This window comes from Pristiophorus japonicus, chromosome 18 (assembly GCF_044704955.1).
Source record: "Pristiophorus japonicus isolate sPriJap1 chromosome 18, sPriJap1.hap1, whole genome shotgun sequence".
NCBI lineage: Eukaryota > Metazoa > Chordata > Chondrichthyes > Pristiophoridae > Pristiophorus > Pristiophorus japonicus.
The window spans coordinates 100,711,310-100,731,041 of NC_091994.1; the positions used below are offsets into that span (position 1 = coordinate 100,711,310).

General features: G+C 45.3%; 1 protein-coding gene across 1 annotated transcript in view; it reads right to left on the reverse strand.

Moving 5' to 3' along the window:
* The window catches only part of prdm16 (PR domain containing 16), a 912,386-nt gene that overhangs the window by 120,140 nt on the left and 772,514 nt on the right, over positions 1 to 19,732 (reverse strand). Inside the window, exon 5 of the mRNA XM_070860995.1 lies at positions 18,970 to 19,104. Within this exon, the coding sequence (XP_070717096.1) occupies positions 18,970 to 19,104 (135 nt within the window). The remainder of the gene's footprint in view (positions 1 to 18,969; positions 19,105 to 19,732) is intronic.

A 19,732-nucleotide genomic window follows, 5' to 3' on the forward strand; every position in this document is an offset into this window, starting at 1 on the left:
TTGTCGGTTTCTCGCCTATTCTCAAAACACCTAGTTTACATTTTTGAAAATGGCCGTTACCGTGAGCGATATCAAATGGGCGGTAGCGTTAAATTTTGCTGACCTTCTGCCGTAAAGTGTGGCTGTCCTTAGCAACGGCATGGCAACGCTCGATTCACCGCAATTCAGGAGGTCAATGGCCATCATGACATGTGCAGAAGAGGAGACAGAGACAGAGGGAGCTCAGAGGCACAGAAAGCGTGTGTGGCTGTGGTGTGTGTTTGTTTGGCTGTTGAGGGAGGCATGACGGAGATTCACCAGCAGCAAAAAGCCTACTAAGCACCAAGAATATAGTTGCCACCAAGTTTTTGGTCCAACAAATAATATATAAAATGGAAGGGATGGTGGAGACCCTGGAGCTGGTAGCCAGGAACACTGGTGGCAGAGAGCTCCCAGTGGTCCCGGATCACCACAATGCACCCCAAGGTGACACTCCCCCATTGCCAACCACATATGAGAGCCAGCAGCAACATCTTGCTTATGGCTCAGAGCACGTTCCCACCTTGGGACCGTCCTCTCCCATTTCCATCCAAGCAGCACTTTGGCCGTCACCCTCCCCCCAATGAAGCATCGCCTGAGGAGCACCTCGGCCAGGCGGCTTGGAGTCAGGAGGGGAAGGGGTAGAGGTGGGGAGGAGAAAGGGTGGGGGTGAGAGGGCTGGTTTGTGCAGAAATACTGATGATTTCAGACAAATGTTCGGTTTAAATGTTTTTTATTTTACAAAACCTTGCAGCACATTGGCTCAGTTGGCTGCACCATTACACGCTGGTGATTCCTTAACATCAAAGGGTATAATCACACTTAACTTCAATCAACGTAAACTTTCACTGTCACCAAGGTGATGCCCACCATTGATGTATGACCTCCACACCCAGTGTGTCAGCCTTGTAAATAACACCAACGTTCTTTCAAGCAAAACGATCATTGATGAGCTCCTGACGTAAGGTCTTACAGCTATCATGCCACCATGGGCCCTTCCATGTGATCTACAGGGGGGCGGAGGCATGGTTTCAGCGTCAGCCTGATTGTCTGGGCCAATGTCAGCATCCGCCTTCTCGTCCTCCTCTTTCTCTCTCTGGTGAGGTGGACTGTCAGACTCATCAGGCAATTCTTGTCCCCTCCTGATAGCCAAGTTGTGTAGCATGGAGCACACCATCACAAGTTGAGCTACCTGCTCAGGGTGGTATTGGAGCTTGCCTCCTGAGTGGTCCAGGCATCTGAAGCGTTGCTTCAGCACTCCAATGGTTTTCTCCACGATATTGCAAGTTGCTCTGTGGCTCTCGTTGTATCGCCTCTCGGCCTCGGTGAGGGTGTCACGCAGGGGGGTCATCAGCCAGGTGGCGAGGCCATATCCTTTGTCCCCAAGCATCCAGCATTGACCTTGTGGCTCATCGTTAAGCAAGTCAGATACAGTGCTCTCACACAGGATGTGCGCATCATAGATACGGCCCGGAAATTGAGCATTCACTGCCAGTATAATTTGCTGGTGGTCGATAACCAGCTGGACATTCAGGGAGTGGAATCCTTTGCAGTTCCTGAAAACCTCAGCATCCTGAAAAGGTGCCCGCATCGTGATGTGAGTACAGTCTATTGTTCCCTGCACCTTGGGGAAATTTGCAATTCTGGAGAAACCTAGAGCCCTCTCACTCTGTGCCTCCCTGGTCATAGGGAAGCTGATCAAGTCCTTCCTGCATGCGTACAGGGCTTCAGTGACCTGTCTAATGCAGTGGCACGCTGAGAAAGTCTGCAAATGTCACCAGCTGTGGCCTGAAAAGAACCCGAGGCATAGAACGACAGTGCTGCGATGACTTTGACCTCGATGGACAGTGCAGTTCTGATGGTGCTGGCAGGCTGCAGATCTCCCCTTGTCAGCTGGCATACCTCAGTGATAACCTCTTTGTGGAGGCGCAGTCTCCGAAGGCAGGTGGTGTCAGGCAAGTCGAAGAAAGAATGCTTCTCTTTGTACTTGCGGGGGGTGTAATGTCTGATCCTCCTCATCTGTCTGTCACTTGGCTCATTGGGCACAGTGCAGCGTTCCTTCGGCGATGTCGACTCTGCTGCATGTATTTGGTCACCAAGAGAGGGTGAGAAAGGACAGGCCCCATTGCAGTAGCTCTCTGTTTGCCACCGATTGCACACAAACAAGGAATGTCCCCGATGAGCACACCTCTTCAATTCCAATCGGTCACAGTGTGGTCAAGATTTTTTCAGACATGTTCACGTCAACTCCAAGGACCTGCAGAGTACATCCGAACTCCGCCGAGGTTGAAGCACAGCGGCCTTTTAAAGGACGCGACATGATCTACAACATGGCGTACATTAACGCTATGATTCGTTCCGGTTAGTTCCACTTTTTGTGGGTGTTTTTTTGAGCGAGCGGTATTGTGGGCGATATGTGTGCGAGTTGGTGAAATTGACGATGGGCGATCTCCATGGCCGCTAGTTTGGGTAAAAATGCTCTTTACGACAAAAAACAGTCGCCAGGCACTAATATTGAATCTCGGGGTTATTTCTGAGCGGAAAGTAACGCTGGGCGATATTATGGGTGTTGAATTCGCCCATCCTGCTGATTCCGCCCCAAAAAAGTGGGCGGGTGACAATATTTTTTCTTGGTGTTAAGCCCATTGGGAAAATAACGCTCGCCGATAAGTTTCTTAAAAAAGCCCGTCAGTTTCCATTTTGTGGCTAAATGGGCAATATCTGGGCGTTATACGTCATATCAGTGGTAAAATGGGCGTTAAGTGGGCGTTAAGCAGCCAATAAAAGTGGAGAGTCTAGACCCATGATAAGGTACTATAAATGGTGAGAGATTGGGAATTGTTGGTGTTCATAGGGACCTGGATATCCTTGTACATGAAACTCTTTTGGAGTTTACCTGAAAAACATAAACATTAATCCGTGCCCCCCAGACATTTACAAGGCCCTTTTTTCCTTTTTTTGGTTTTTTTTTTGTGTTTTTCTTTTTTTTTGGTTTTTTTTTGGGCACTAATATCACTTTTTTTTTTCTTTTCTTCCTTGTACATGAATCAGTGAAAATTAACATGCAGGTGCAGCAAACAATTAAGAAAGTAAATGGTATGTTGGCCTTTATTAGAAGATTTGAGTGTAAGAGTAAAGGCATCTTATTGCAATTATATAGGGCCCTGGTGAGACCGCAACTGAAGTATTGTGTACAGTTTTGGTCTCCTTACCGAAGGAAGGATATATTTGCCATAGAGGGAGTGGAACAAAAGTTCACCAAGCTGATTCCTGGGATAAGAACATAAGAAATAGGAGCAGGAGTAGGCCATTTGGCCCTTTGAGCCTGCTCCACCATTTAATAAGATCATGGCTGATCTGATCATGGACTCATCTCCACTTCCCTGCCTGGTCCCCATAACCCTTTACTCCCTTATCGCTCAAAAATCTGTCTATCTCCGCCTTAAATATATTCAATGATCCAGCCTCCACAGCTCTCTGGGGCAGAGAATTATATAGATTTACAACCCTCTGAGAGAAGAAATTCCTCCTCATCTCAGTTTTAAATAGGCAACCCCTTATTCTAAGACTATGTCCCCTAGTTTTAATTCCCCCTATGAGTGGAAATACTCTCTTTGCATCCACCTTGTCAAGCCCCCTCATTAACTTATAAGTTTCAATAAGATCATCTCTCATTCTGCTGAACTCCAGTATGTATAGGCCCAACCTACTCAACCTATCCTCATAAGTCAATGCCCTCATCTCCGGAATTAACCTAGTGAACCTTCTCTGAACAGCCTCCAATACAAGTATATCCTTCCTTAAATACAGAGACCAAAACTGTACGCAGTACTCCAGGTGTGGCCTCACCAATACCCTGTACAGTTGTAGCAGGACTTCTCTGCTTTTATACTCTACCCACCTTGCAATAAAGGCCAACATTCCATTTGCCTTCCTGATTACTTGCTGAACCTGCATGCTAACTTTTTGTGTTTCATGCACAAGGACCGCCAGGTCCCTCTGTATTGCAGGACTTTGCAATTTTTCTCCATTTAAATTATAATTTGCTTTTCTATTATTTCTGCCAAAGTGAATAACCTCACATTTTCCCACATTATACTCCATCTGTCATATTGTTGCCCACTCACTTAGCCTGTCTATATCCCTTTGCAGATTTTTTGTGTCCTCCTCACAATTTGCTTTTCCAGCCATCTTTGTACCATCAGCAAACTTGGCTACATTACACTCGGTCCCTTCATCCAAGTCATTAATATAGACTGTAAATAGTTGAGGACCCAGCACCGATCCCTGCGGCACCCCACTAGTCACTGTTTGCCAACCGGAAAAAGACCCATTTATCCCGACTCTCTGTTTTCTGTTAGTTAACCAATCCTCTAACCATGCTAATATATTACCCCCAACCCCGTGAGCTTTTATCTTGTGCAATAACCTCTTATGTGGCACCTTATCGAATGCCTTCTGGAAATCCAAAATACACCACATCCACTGGTTCCCCCTTATCCACCCTGCTCGTTACATCTTCAAAGAACTCCAGCAAATTTGTCAAACATGATTTCCCTTTCATAAAACCATGCTGACTCTGCTTGTTTGAATCATGCTTTTCCAATTGTCCCACTACTGCATCCTTAATAATGGACTACAACATTTTTCCAATGACAGATGTTAGGCTGACTGGTCTATAGTTTCCTGCTTTTTGTCTGCCTCCTTTTTTAAATAGGGGCTTTACATTTGCAGTTTTCCGATCTGCTGGGACCATCCCAGAATCCTGGAAATTTTGGTAGATTACAACCAATGCATCCATTATCTCTGCAGCAACTTCTCTTAAGACTCTAGGATGTAAGCCATCAGGTCAAGGGGACTTGTCCACCTTTAGTCCCATTATTTTACCGAGTACTACTTCTTTAGTGATAGTGATTGTATCCTACCTCCCTACAGCTGCTTAATTATCCACTATTGGGATGTTTTTAGTGTCTTCTACTCTGAAGATCGATACAAAATATTTGTTCAATGTCTCTGCCATTTCCCTGTTCTCCATTATTAATTCCCCAGTCTCATCCTCCAGGGGACCAACATTTACTTGAGCCACTCTTTTCCTTTTTATGTACCTGTAGAAACTCTTACTATCTGTTTTTATATTTCGTGCTAGTTTACTTTCATAATCTATTTTCCCTCTCTTAATCATTTTTTTAGTTGTTCTCTGCTGGCTTTTAAAAATGTCCCAATCCTCTGGCCTCCCACTAGTCTTGGCCACATTGTATGCCTTTGTTTTCAATTTGATACCCTCCCTTATTTCCTTAGTTAGCCACGAATGGTTATCCCTTCTCTTAGTCTTTCCTTCTCATTGAGATGTATTTTTGTTGCGAGTTATGAAATATTTCCTTAAATGTCTGTCACTGCTCATCAACCGTCCCATTCTTTCGTCTATTTTCCCAGTCCACTTTAGCCAACTCTGCCCTCATACCTTTGTAGTCTCCTTTATTTAAGCTTAGGAACCTGGTTTGAGAACCAACTTTCTTACCCTCCAACTGAATTTTAAATTCAACCATATTATGGTCACTCATTCCTGGAGCATCTTTTACTATGTGGGGAGCGTCCTATGAGGAGAGATTGAGTAGACTAGGCCTATATTCTCTAGAGTTCAAAAGGATGAGAGGTGATCTCATTGAAACATACAAAATTCTTACAGGGCTTGTCAGCGTAGATGCAGGGAGGATGCTTCCTCCGCTGGAGAGTCTAGAACCAGGGGTCACAGTCTCAGAATAAGGGGGCGGCCATTTAGAACTGAGATGAGGAGAAATTTCTTCACTTGGAGGGCGGTGGATCTTTGGAATTCTCTACCCCACAGGGCTGTAGAGGCTCAGTCTTTAAGTATATTCAAGATGGAGATCGATAGATTTTTGAATATTAAGGGAATCAAGAGATATGGGAAAAGTGCAGGAAAGTGGAGTTGACGTAGGAGATCGGCCATGATCTTATTGAGTGGCGGAGCAGGTTTGAGGGGCCAAATGGCCTACTTCTGTTCCTAATTCTTATGTTCTTATAAATACAAGTCTTTCTTTCTCTTGTGACAAGCTATCTTCCGCTAGAACACAATGGTGAACTGAAGATATCTCAATCGTCAAGAAGACACACTCACACAGATCTGATAGTTATTAGTAAAAGAATATCACCATGAAGAAAGTGAACAAACATACCTTATAATACCTTAGCCAGGCGGCGAAGATCTGAAGCGCAACTTTTCCCTATTGTCTGAAAATTGGAGGGGGGCGGGGGGCAGGGGTGGGCCGGTGGGAGAGTGAAATTCTACCGCAGTCATCTGTTCAGATATATGGAAATAAGCCATCCAAACAGCTGATTGGATATTTTGATTTTAACATTGAGAAATGCTCCGAGGTCAGAGCTAAGAGGTTATAGGTTGCACAAGACCTAAAAACTGAAATACCTATCTGAAGGACCAAGGTACAAAGTGCAGGACACCATTAAAGTTGAAAAGAGCGGGAGGGGAGCCAAGCTGAGTCAAGAAACAGCGGTTCGGTGACACCAAGTTTGAGTTTTAGATCATAGGACCAAAGTCCCAAGCAAGAAAAGACCATTTGGTCCATCCAGCTCACTCAAACCAGGATCCACCATCATCTGTTAATCCTTTACTTTAGGACTAACTAAGTTTCTTCCCTTACCTCCCCTAAAAAAAAATCAAGCAGTGCTTATTAATATCTCCGTAACCCACAATCCTCCTGTACCGGATGAGACATTTAACCAAGGCTCCATCTGCCCTCTCAGGTGGAATTAAAAGATCCCATGGCGCTTTTGAAAGAAGAGCAGATGAGTTCTCCCTGGCCAATATTTATTCCTCAACCAACATCACTAAACACATATTATCTGCTCATTTATCTTATTGCTGTTTGTGGGACCTTTCTGCATTGTACATGGCACTACATAGGTGTTTACGGATCATGGTGCTCCATGTACACAAAAAAGAAGTTACAAGTACGGCCTGAGGGGAGTTTTATACTGATTCCTGCCCCTGGGTTTACCGTGGAAGAAGGGCTTTAAACTGTGGCCCTTCCCCACCGTGCCTTTGCGGCGACTGCACCAATTTTAAGTGCGTCCCTCAGCACGTAATCCTGGATCTTGGATTGCGCCAGTCTGCAACACGCAGACGTGGACATCTCCTTGCTCTGGAAGACCAGCAAGTTTCGGCAAGACCAAAGCGCGTCTTTGACCGAGTTGATGGCCCTCCAGCAGCAGGTGATGTCTGTCTTGGTGTGTGTCCCTGGGAACAGCCCGTCGAGCACAGAGTCCTGTGTTACGGAGCTGCTCGGGATGAACCTCGACAGCAACCAGACCTGCCTTGCGAAGGCGCAATCCTGAAGGAGATGGGTGACAGTCTCGTCCGCCCCGCAGCCGACTCGGGGGCACCGTGCCGTGCTGCTGGGGCGTCGGCTGTGCATGAAGGCTCTGACGGGTGGGGCCCTCCTCACCGCCAACCAAGCTACATCTTGGTGCTTGTGTGAAAGCTCTGGCGATGAGACGTTCTGCCAAACGAGTTCGACAGTCCGCTCAGGGAACCACCTGACAGGGTCCACCCTCTCCTTCTTTCGTAGGGCATCCAGGACGTTACGTGCTGACCACTGTTTTATGGCCTTGTGGTCAAAGGGGTTTTTTTGTGAAAAACTTTTCCACGAAGGACAGGTGGATAGGCATGGTCCAACTGGTGGGGCCGAACGGTCGAATGGCCCATCAACACCCACTGTCTAGCCTCACCCATGAATAATGGGCACTTGGGTGAAGTATCAAGGATTATCAGTACCCGTGGATCTGCAGCTCATTAAGGAGTCAACACCTTCAGGGGTACAGGGGAGAGGAAAGGAATTGCTGGTTGAAATGGGTGACTATGCAAATTTTGCTTCATCTTTAAAAGCTTATCCATGCTTCTTGCAGACACTGAATTTCTGACTTGCAAGCCACAAATCAATCACGCTGATGCTAATGTCATCAGCTCAAACCCCTATGCTTGAGGAAACCTTGATAACGGTACAATAAAATGTTGAGATTTGACTAGTTTAGTTGCCAACGAGTGGGCCAGCAGCTCATTCATTCTGTGCTTTCTGATTCACTGAACCCTTATCGGAATGTGAAGACGCTCACTTTCTGAGTCACACGCATGCTAAATGTTGAAAATAAATAAATTCATTGCTTCGCCATCTAGCAGCCTTAATAAATAAGCAGTGGATTTAAAACGATTAGGTACATCACAAAGAAATCACTTGGAGGTACAAGCACAAACCGTTTACGTGATCTTTCAAGCAACGAACCAACTGGCAACTTAGTCATGAGGAAATCTTCAAAACCGATTCATTGAGAAACAATGAGCTACAGTGCTGGGCATTAATGCTGGGTTTTTTGCATCTAATCCCCACATTGTGATCATATTGTACGCTACTAAGGGATTGCTTCATTGTACTAATAACAGCCAGCACTGCAAAGAAAGACTTAGCCAGAGAGCTGAAACAGTTTTTTTTTAATGCAGAGCTTATTGTTAATGAAGAAGGAGAAAAAAGCAGGCACTAGGCTGCGATTTGGGCCTAATTTGGGTGAATTTGAGATTTGATGTTTGCTTGTTGCTCTCTTTAAAATACTGCACTTTTATTTGGTCCATGCTGCGTTAGCTGGAGGTGGCAGTAGAGGCGGCAATTGTCCCTCACTCAGCCCACACCACCAAAAGAAAAGGATTGACTGGTCATTCATCTCATTTTCTATTTCGCGGGACCTTGCTGTGGTTAAAATGGCCGCTGCCCTTTCCATTGCATTGTAACATTGACCACACTTGAAAAAGTAATTCATTGGTGGTGAAGCACTTTGGGCCATCCTGAGGGCGTGATAAGGTGCTATATAAATGTGTTATTTTGTTTCTCACAATTTGAGCCAGCGCTCCTGGGCTAGGGCAGGGTGAGAATAGGATTCTGCTCACTGTGAAGTGGAACCAGATCCCACTTTATGGTCGAGTTTTGAGGAGATAATCGGAGAGGATTTGAAGGGGGGGTTCTGTTTTCTTTTTAGTAGCATCTTTTGGTTTCATTCTTTTGTTATATGGTGATGAGGGAGGGGGCGATTTATCACTTTGTTTAAACACCCTTAGGACATAGCTTTTCTATGTGTGCTCCCTAATTTCCAGGCACTGTATAAGCTGTCTTTTTTATTTGTTTGTATTTGCTGATTTACAAGCATGTTATTCCTGTTGCTGTATGCTAATAAAAATTGTTTTATGTAATGATAGCACTGTTTTCTTTTGGACAGCTAATACTGCCTTCAGAGGTTGGGCGAGGGGGTCTGTAACTACTTGCGAGTGGGTTGTTCTCCTTCGGCACAGAGAAAAATTTCAAAAGGGGTAACATTGTATGTTGGAGCATCAATGGTGGGACGTAGGGTCAGACCACAACTCTGCTGAGGTACAGAGCCCAGGCTTACTGCTGGAGGATGTGAAGGAAAATCAGGGAGAGAGAGGGAGACAGAGAAAGAAAGAGGTCAAAGGACCATGTTCTCACACCTCTCAAGAGGCACGGGCTCAGATCGATCAGTCCCACTTGTGTTCTCGGCTGCAGGGGGGATGGGATTCAGGAAGTCAAAAGGGAGGCAAAAGAATTGCAAAACGCTCTACCCATAACAAATACAAGAAACACCATCGGGTGCCAAGCAGTCGAACAGTCCCAACTATTGACAAACCTGAGGATTTGTATAGTAGTGAATTGGGTAGGAGTGTTGCCAGGAAAGTGCCACGGTCAGTATTGTAGAGCAGTTGAATATTACTGTCACCGGTGTCTCCAGTCACACAATGTTGCACAGGACTGATATTCTCAAGTGACTCCCCAAAGAGGGGAATACTTTGAATGAACAAAGATCATTTTGCTCAGATATTTATTTGAATATTTACCTCAAACAGGACTGGGTGGAGCACCAGGACTGTTTTTTCACCTCTGAGTTTGAATCCTACTCGAATTGATGAGTGAGTCTGCTCTTCTCTCTCTGGCAGTTGCTGGAGTCTCCATTGAAATGAGCTGTGGGTGGATTCAATCCAGCTCGAACTGGCACAAGCCCAGAAGAGAAGAGTTGCAAAAACTGGCTACTAATTTTCCCTCTCACTCCATAAGGGCAGGAGAACATGTCTTATGTGGGAAATGGCAATGTTACAGTGAGGTAACAGATGGTTTTCTCAGCTCAAGGTTAAGGTAGACTGATGGAACAGAGTGGGTGGAGTCACCTGGGGTTCAGTGATACTAAGATTAGGTGCAATACATCTCGTTGTCCAGTAATGTCATGCCTCACATTATAATAAAGCACCTTGGAGCGGAAATTGCCACCTTCCTTAAGGCCCGTTACCGGTAAGTCCGCTCCGACCGGGGGCAGGCAGATGGTCCAACCCAAGCAGAATTGCCCTCGGGTCGGGGGCGACGGAAACCGGTTTCCGCTGCGTCCCATGTTTCCGCCCTGCCCGGCGCTCTGACCCGTTGTCGGGCACACGCCAACCCCTTACCACCCGGCGGCGACCCCTTTCCGCTTCGTGAGGGAAATTACCCTGCGGGAAGCGGAGCCACACCTGTCGGTGTCCCGGTGGGAAGCTGCCAGTGGCTGGCCAGCGCGCCTCCCTTAAAGGGGAGGGCGCACCACTGCGGTCACCATTTTATTTAAATTGTCAGCCGACTATGCAGTCGGTCCAGCAATGTGGCCACGGATTCGACCGGACCGCCAACAGGCAGGCCAGCAACCCCTCTTGGGTACCAGGCTGTTGGCCTGGCCGAAACCCTCCTTGGTGGGCCAGTGGGCTTGACATAGGCCTTGCAGTGGCGCTCCCCTTTAAGTGAAGGGGAGGGATGTTGATGTGCGTTAGCGCGACGCGCCATGTCCACGTCGCACTGATGTCATCAGCGTCATGTTAACGTGCTCAGCGCGGGGCTGATGACACCACTCACCTTCTGCCCTGCTCCCGACTCGCTTCCGCCCCTCTGCCATCTCAAAAGCCGCCCCGATGATTTTTTTTAAAGAAGAGGGCGATTTCCCTCTATTCTCCACCCCATCGATTCGGGTGATAATTCATCACATCATGTGATTGTTGTCTTACCAGCACATTATTTCTGTTGCTGTGCGCTGTTTCCCTTTGAGTGGTTGGCATTGTTTTCAGAAGTTTGAACAGAGGGTCCCTGCGAGAGTGTCAATATTTATTTATATCTCTAGGCGTTTGTTAATGTTTGAAAAGTGACCTTAGGAGTGTGTCCTTGTTGGGAGGCCTCCAGGTGTGTCAATATTTGCACAGGGTCTCTAGGAGTGCGTCAGTATATGCACAGGGTCCCTACAAATGTATCAATATTTACACAAGGTCCCTATGAGTGTGTCAATATTTACTCAGGGTCCCTACGAGTGTGTCAATATTTGCACAGGGTCCCGATGAGTGTGTCAATATTTACACAGGATCCCTACGTGTGTGTCAATATTTGCACAGGGTCCCGCTAAGTGTGTCAATAATTGCATTAGGACCCGAGCAATGCTCCATGTAATATTTTTGGGGGCTGCGCAGCTCATTCAAAATACTGCGCATGCGCGGTTTTTTTCTGTTGGAAAGCCAGCAAGCTGGCTGCATGGGATCCCTGAAGAGCCGCATGGCTACGCAGCTTACAGGGACCATTAGTCCTGAGCAGTGCGTCAACATTTGCCGGAGGATTCCGAGAGCGTGTCATTATATTCTGGGGGCCTCCGAGAATGTGTCAATATTTTCTGGGGGTCTCCAAACCTGTGCCAATATTTGCTGGGAGTCTCCAAACCTGTGTCAATATTTGCTGTGGGTCCTCAGGATTGTGTCATTATTTGCAGGGGATTATGCACACAGGAAATGTTAAAAACAACTGCTTTATAAACATAACATTCTCCAAAAATAAAAACTGATTATTTAATACATGGACACATGGTGTGGTAAGCCCGCTCCTGACTCGAGCCCGCTCTCTGACTCGAATCTTCCGATGATTGGGCTTAACGAGCACACCCTGCGGGCTTCCTGGCCAATGAAGAGGAAGCTGGTGTGATGATGTCATTTGATGACACATCATCAGCCAGTTTCCTTAAAGGGACCATTCCCACATTGTTTTTGACAGTTCTTCTGTCAGTGTTCTGTAGCATTGAGATGCTGCAAACACTGACAAGCACTGCATAGAGGTGCACGGCTGCACCCAGAAACATAGAAACATAGAAATTAGGTGCAGGAGCAGGCCAATCAATAAGATCATGGCTGATCATTCAACCTCAGTATCCCTTTCCTGCTTTCTCTCCATACCCCTTGATCCCTTTGGCCGTAAGGGCCATATCTAACTCCAGGCTCTCATGACTCTCTCCAGATGCTTATGGAGAGAGTCACAGCACGTAGGGAGGTCCTCTTCCCTTCCCATGGGCAGAAGGGACCTCCCTCGGACACCAACGCAGCCTGGTTGCATATTACACAGGAGGGCACAAGCAGGGATATCGTCAGGAGGACCAGGCTGCAGTGGTGCAAAACCTTTCAATGATCTCAGTAGATCACGAACCGTTACTGCAAAGCCACACTCAACCTCATCCTGCTGTGCCACTCATCACATCCCCATTACTCTGCCTTCCCTACCCTACCTCTGCACATCCTTACTCACACCAACTTACCTTGCACCTCTACCCATCCCTCCCTCTTTCTATCTACATTTTCATTTCCTCATTTCACTAGCCACCTCTCGCACTCACCCTCATCCTTGCCCAATCCTACCAACTAACAATACACAAGGTTAGGCACTTGGGTCTTTTAGCCAATGTTCAAGTATAGTTAATGTTGATGTGTTATCAGACATTGAAACCTCCATTTTCAGCACTTTGCGTTCTTGGACAGATTTGGGTGCACTTTTGGCAGTGGATTAGTGAGTTGTAATGAATGGTCAGATATAAGGGTAACCCCCACAATGGTGATGAATGTGAAAGGAATGGGTTGGACATTGCAGGGATGGTTTATGGAGCTGGTGTGGGGTGGTGCCAGCCTGGTGCATCATGCAGCAGTCAGGGTGTACAGCGTGAAGTGAAGTAAATATGGCCAAGGTGAGGCCATCACTGGCCTCCCAGGCAGTAATTAGTCGGTTGCTGAGGCCCTGTGTCCTTTGCGGCATCAGGTGATTGTGGAGAAGGTTGGTGTTGCTGTTGGTGATGCTGGTGTGCCTGGTGCTGCTGCTGTTGGGGCTGATTGTGGTGGGGTTCTTAGGACCAAGGCGAGATCTTTTCAAGGGCACCGATGCTGCTGGAATAGAGGGCAGGTGAGGTTGAGATGACAGAAGCACTTTGTCAATGGTGAGAGAGGTTGCACCAAGGAGGTGACAGTGAATAGAGAGTTCACTGCAAACACTTCCAAAGTGCATACAGCTCAAAAGCCTCTTCCAAAGCTTGAAGGCTTTAGCTTCTGACATTGGAAAGTGAACAGCTGTGAAATTGTAGCTTTTATACCACTTCTGCAGCTGTCAACTAGCCAAAGTGATCGAGAGTCACTGAGAACTTGACTCCACTTACCTGGCATGTTCTCCAACGCATGGCAAACTCGTCAAAAGGCTGATAATATTGTAAGTGCCTGCTTTTAACCATCTTAACTAACATTTAACTACCTTTTAATTATGTAAATTGCCTGTCTTGCCGCTTGCTGTTGGATCTGTGATATGACAGTTCAGAAACTCACACGGAGACAGGTTTAGAGCAGGATCCCGACCCGCTGTCAATCAGGGCCATTTTGATGGCGGGCCCGGCTCCAAACCTGCACTCGCAGGGCTGGGAAGACTCCGGCCTGGGAATTGTTTGCAATTATTGAGATACACTGGGAATTCCTGTAAATACTGACACACACTGGGGATTCCTGTAAATACTGACACACACTGGGGATTCCTGTAAATACTGTCACACTGGGGATTCCTGTAAATACTGACACACACTGGGGATTCCTGTAAATACTGACACACACTGGGGATTCCTGTAAATACTGACACACACTGGGGATTCCTGTAAATACTGACACACACTAGGATCCCTGTAAATACTGACACACACTGGGAATTCCTGTAAATACTGACACACACTGGGGATCCCTGTAAATACTGACACACACTGGGGATCCCTGTAAATACTGACACACACTGGGGATCCCTGTAAATACTGACACACACTGGGGATCCCTGTAAATACTGACACACACTGGGGATCCCTGTAAATACTGACACACACTGGCAATTCCTGTAAATACTGACACACACTGGGGATCCCTGTAAATACTGACACACACTGGCAATTCCTGTAAATACATTGGGAAATGTCTCTATGGGTTGTGGATTTGAATATTTGAAAATGTATGGATGATACTCATCCAATGTAGGTATTTCTGGTACATCGGTTTATTATCATTCCATCCTCAGCTCATAGCCTTATTGTTAGGCTCAACATAACCAATAATTTAATTGCTATTCAAGCAACTGTTTTTCAACAACAACGACTTGCATTTATATAGCAACTTTTACGTAGTAAAACCTCCCAAGGACTTCACAGGAGAGTAATCGGACACCGAGCCAAAAAAGGAGACTTTATGACATGTGACCAAAAGTTTAGTCAAAGAGGTAGGTTTTAAGGAGCATCTTAAAGGAGAGGTGGAGAGGTTTGGGGAGGGACGTCGAGAGCTTAGGGCCATAGACGGCTGAAGGCACGGCCACCAATGGTGGGCGAAAGATGTTGGGGATGTGCAAGATGTCAGAATTGAAGGAGTGCAGAGATCTCGGAGGGTTGTAGGGCTGGAGGAGGTTACAGAGATAGGGTAGGGCGAGGCCATGGAGGGATTTGAACACAAGTATGAGAATTTTAAATTTGAGGCGTTGGTAATTTTTCCTAAATTAATGACGAGGTCAGGTGATAAAAACATTTTTATTTTAAAACAGCTTTTTGATTAACATTGCAAAACACAAGTCACTCGGGACACAAGCTAGGCCAGAAATCTCAGTGGCTTTTTTGGCAAGAGAGTCGTTTTAGCTCTGAACACAATTGAAGCTGATGCTGGTAATTCACGTCGAAGATTTTAGTTTGCCACAAGCCTGCTTCTTATCATTGAAGAGACACTTTAAAAGACCATTTGAGTGGATATGAACGTATGATGTCATGGTCTCAGGCCCTCTGGATGTCCAGTGTGAAGAGGAAAGCTCTGATCTTCACTTTATAGAACGTAGTTATCAATCATTCGGAGCTGACAGCTACCTCGCACACAGAGCCATTCATAGCTACCAGCTGGCTGGCCTTCCCTTCTGAAGAGCACCCAGGTCCTCTGCAACTCTCCAGCAGATGTTACATTCATCATTGTCACTGGATTACACCGACTCCTTGTCGTCTGGCTGAGGGATATAATGCCATGATCAACGTCCGCTTGCAATTGCGTTTGTTGTCCAGCGTTTATTATATGGGGCAACAATTATTACTGTTGTGATTTAGTCAAGCTGCAGGATTCATGCAGCTGAGATGATGTCAAAAACAAATTCAGACAGTGACTGGCCAACTCATTGACATCAAATTAACCCTTTAAAGGCCGAAGTTACTGCTGGTGATGCTATCGTACAAACTCTTAACGCATTTGTAATCTAACCAACCCTCTTCGCTATTTTAACAGAGTTGAGTATTCACTGGTTTAAAATTAAAAATAAACCGTTTGAGACCTCGCTAAGTTAAATAGGAATTTGATTTGATACGAAGGCATTAAGTTTTTGTAAGAAACTATCACCAAAAGCAATCTCTAGGCTTTAATTATTAAAGAAAATAAGTTCCTCTCATTCTCAACTCCCCCCCCCAGACACCTTTCTCCAGCCAGAAAGGTCATCTTTATCACAATGGGTATCGAGTTTAGTCCCTCACCAACCTGCAGGGGGTGCTTCTGAAGCAGGGATACTGCAGGGTGGTGAACCAATTGTTCTGGGAAAGGCGCCCTTGCTTGCTTGCAGACCTGGGTGAGAGAAGTGGTCAACATCAAAGAGCCTCGCCCGAGCAAGCGCTGAGTGACGGGCAGCTCTGGGACTCGAACACTGCACAACTTTCAGCCGCTTCACTGAGCTCCCTTGTTGCCGAGTTTTTTTGGCTGCACCTTCCAGCGTGAAATCAGGTTTCCTTTTCCCTAATTCCTACATAAATAATAAAAGTCCCAATGATGAGGTTTTAATGGGCTTGAATCCTTAGGGAAGCTTCTGTATGAATTTTCATTTTTTTTTAAATGGTAAATTTCGTTCAAAATAGCACTTATTTGCAAATTGCCGATACAAGATCCAATGAGTAATGAAGTGTTTGGAAGTCACAAAAAAGTGTTGTATATGTTCACAGAGAAGCTCTTTTATATTTTTTCCTATTAGTGCAGGATCCATGAATAACAATTTGCCTTTATATAGCACCTTTAACACAGAGGTAGCACCCTCGCGTCTGAGTCAGAAGGTTGTGGGTTCATAGTTCTACTCCAGAAACTTGAGCACAAAAATCTAGGCTGAAATGCCCAGTGCAGTACTGAGGGAGTGCTGCACTGTCAGAGGTGCTGTCTTTCGGATGAGACCTTAAACTGAGTAAAGTGCTTTGGAATGTCCGGTGGTTGTGAAAGGCGCTATTGAAATGCAAGTCTTTCTTTCTAATGTCACAAGGTGCTTCACAGAGGCATTAGGAAAAGAAAATTGTCACCTAAAGAAAGAAAGACTTGCATTTAAGCGCCTTAGGACGTTTTACTATTTTAAAGCCGCTATACAAATAAAAGTCATTATTATTATTTATATAGCACCGTTCATGACCACTGGGAGTCACAAAGCGTTTTACAGTCAATGAAGTACTTTTTTTGAAGTGTAGTCACTATTGTAATGTAGGAAACTAGCTGAAAAAGAAGATATTAGGAGGGGTTTAAGGAAACTCTTAAAGAAGGAGAGGGAGGTAGAGGGGTTTAGGAAGAGAATTCCAGAACATAGGGGCCTAGGCAGCTGAAAGCACTGCGGATAGTAGGACGAGGAGAGAAAGGAACTGCACAAAAGGATGGAATCAGAGGAACGGAGAGTTTGGGGTGTGGGATGTAGGGCAGGAAAAGGTTACAGAGAGAGGTCAGGTGGTCATGCAGGATTTTAAGTGTAAGATAATAGTACGTGCTATATCAAATTTTAAATGAAGGGGGCATTACAAGAGGATAGCAATGCAGAGAGTGGCAAGGTGTAATGAGGACAAGTTGAAGATGCCAGGGCAGGATGTCACAATATTTATGTGGGTGAGGTCAAATTTGCTGCAAAAAGTTTCAGCAGAGGGTGACTCTCAGGACACATGTCACTGCATTGCTATTTCTCTCTCTCTATTTGCGCTCCTTGCCATCCAGCTGCAGCTTCCACACATGGACTTTCTCACTCTGACACTGCCTTCATTCTAACCCAATAATGACTACTTACTTCCTGGGACTGCCTCACCAAAGCAGCAATCATGCTACCCGCAGTAGGCAATGAGACTTGAAGGCTTTTGCATGGCATGTTGCACCACAGTTACTCACTAGTTATAATAAGGGGTGCAGATTATTGAGGCAATTTAGAGTAAGAAACATAGAACATCTCCAGCTTTATACCTGTCCCTTCATTAGTAGGGCAGTACTGGTCTCCCTCTATACCAGTGGACTGTTCTATGTGTACTACCCCTGCCAATACCATCCTAGTAAGTCAACAAATACAGAAATCAGATGCCCGCATGGACCCTCTGTGATCCAAGTGCACACCCCATAGAGTCTACAGACCCCAGTTTAGAAACATACAGTAACATACAGAGTGACATACAGCAGACAATAAACCTCCAAGGCTGCCGTATTTAGTTGCCTGGGCTATGTGGGCCAGATGCTGGGTGGGAAACCCATGGGATTGTGTGGGATGCCAGTTTTAATCTCCGTCCGACATTACTCTCTGTTGATTTCAATGGGGAGTAAAATCTGGCAGGTTGTAAAACCAGCGTTGCACTCGATCTCGCTAATTTTCTGACGGGCGAGTTAGGTTAGAATTGCCCCCAGGGCTGTCCAAGATTTTTATCTTCTGCAGGGTTACATACCAATAAAGTTGGGAGGCCACCTTTTAAGCTTAAATCTACAGTTCCCAATAATTTGTTGGGCGTCAGTTTGAACACCCCTGTTCTGCATTAACCGAAGACGCTTTGCTCCCTCTGTGGCTCTGTAGAGCAGAGAGGGGACTGGGTAGATGGTGCAAGCTCTGAAGGAGTCTTTGGGCATCACACATCTCTGGGTGGTGTAACATTTTATGGTTCAAAGATTTTAACAGGTTGGTAGATACAAGTGAGCACAAAGAAAGAGGCATTTCATAAACTGATAGGACTTTTTAAAATGGAAAATGAAGCTATTTTAAGAATTACTTTTATTTAGAATTAAGACTCTACAGGTATTTCTTTCCTCTAATAAAATGGCTTCTGTTTGTTTATAGTTCAGTAGTATGTTGGTAATGCAAAAAAAAAAGGAACATATTCTGCACTCAGTTTTTAAAATTGTTTCTTTGCACTTGGGGCTGCATGATTTTCAAACCTAAGTATAGGTTTACAGATTAATTAAAAGTATATTTCGACAAGATATGCCAGTTAGGTTTATTTTACAGCAGGGTTCCTGCCTAAGGGCAGTTAACAGACACAACATAGAACAGGAGGAAGAGTGGATACAACACAGATGAACCTAGTACATTCTAGCACCGCTACCTCCCAGCTCAATGCTGCTGTTGTAACATTTAATTTTTGTTTTAAAGTATGTGTGTCGTTGGATGCTGGTTAGTGTTAGTGTTGTTGGATTATGTTCAGACAGTTGCATCTAGTTTCGTACATGGAGTTCTATCAGTTGGAATTGCTACAAAACAGGATTCTGGAATCTGTTCCATGAGGATAACTCACCTGGTCATTAATCTGACATGCTACTAAATTTTGCTGGTTGTAGAAGTGTGCCGAACGGATGTACTTCAGCCAGTTCCCAGTTCCAGCCTGGCTTGCGTCAATGCAGAATTTTACATTCCCCAGCTCGTCAACAATCTGCAAAAGAGCAGAATACAAAATTTGTACCATCTAAATATCCCAGTCAACAAACTGGCTGCTTCTTGATTCTGTAAAAAGAAACTGCAGATTACAACAATCTGAAATAAAATGCAGAAAATGCAGGAAATATACAACGGGCTCCTCTGCACTGCATGCAACAAGATAGATTAACCTTTTGGGTTTAGACACCAAAAAGAGATCTGGACAAAGGGTTCCATACATTTTAAGCCGATGTTTACTCCTTACACCTGCTGATAGATCTGCTGTGTATTTCCAATATTTTCTGTTTCTGTTGGAACTCGGGAAGGATGAATTATTGAGTAATCCTAAAGTTTTCTTTATTTGCGCCAACAAGATCTTCACTCCACAGGTGAGTGAACCAGAGACTTGGCAGTTAGGACAAGGGACCTTCCTTGGGAATGCAAATTGTGCAGTAATCACTAAAATTACAGCACTGGAGAAGGTTGTTCATCCTATCATGCTATTGGTCTTCAGAGAGAGTGGGCCACTCTTATCCCATTCCTCTGCTGTAAGTTGTGGTTTCTTTGCATTGTGGGCTTCACTCAAGAATTCTAACCTACAGGCATTGTCTGACCTGCAGGTCTGTCAGCAGTAATATTATTGA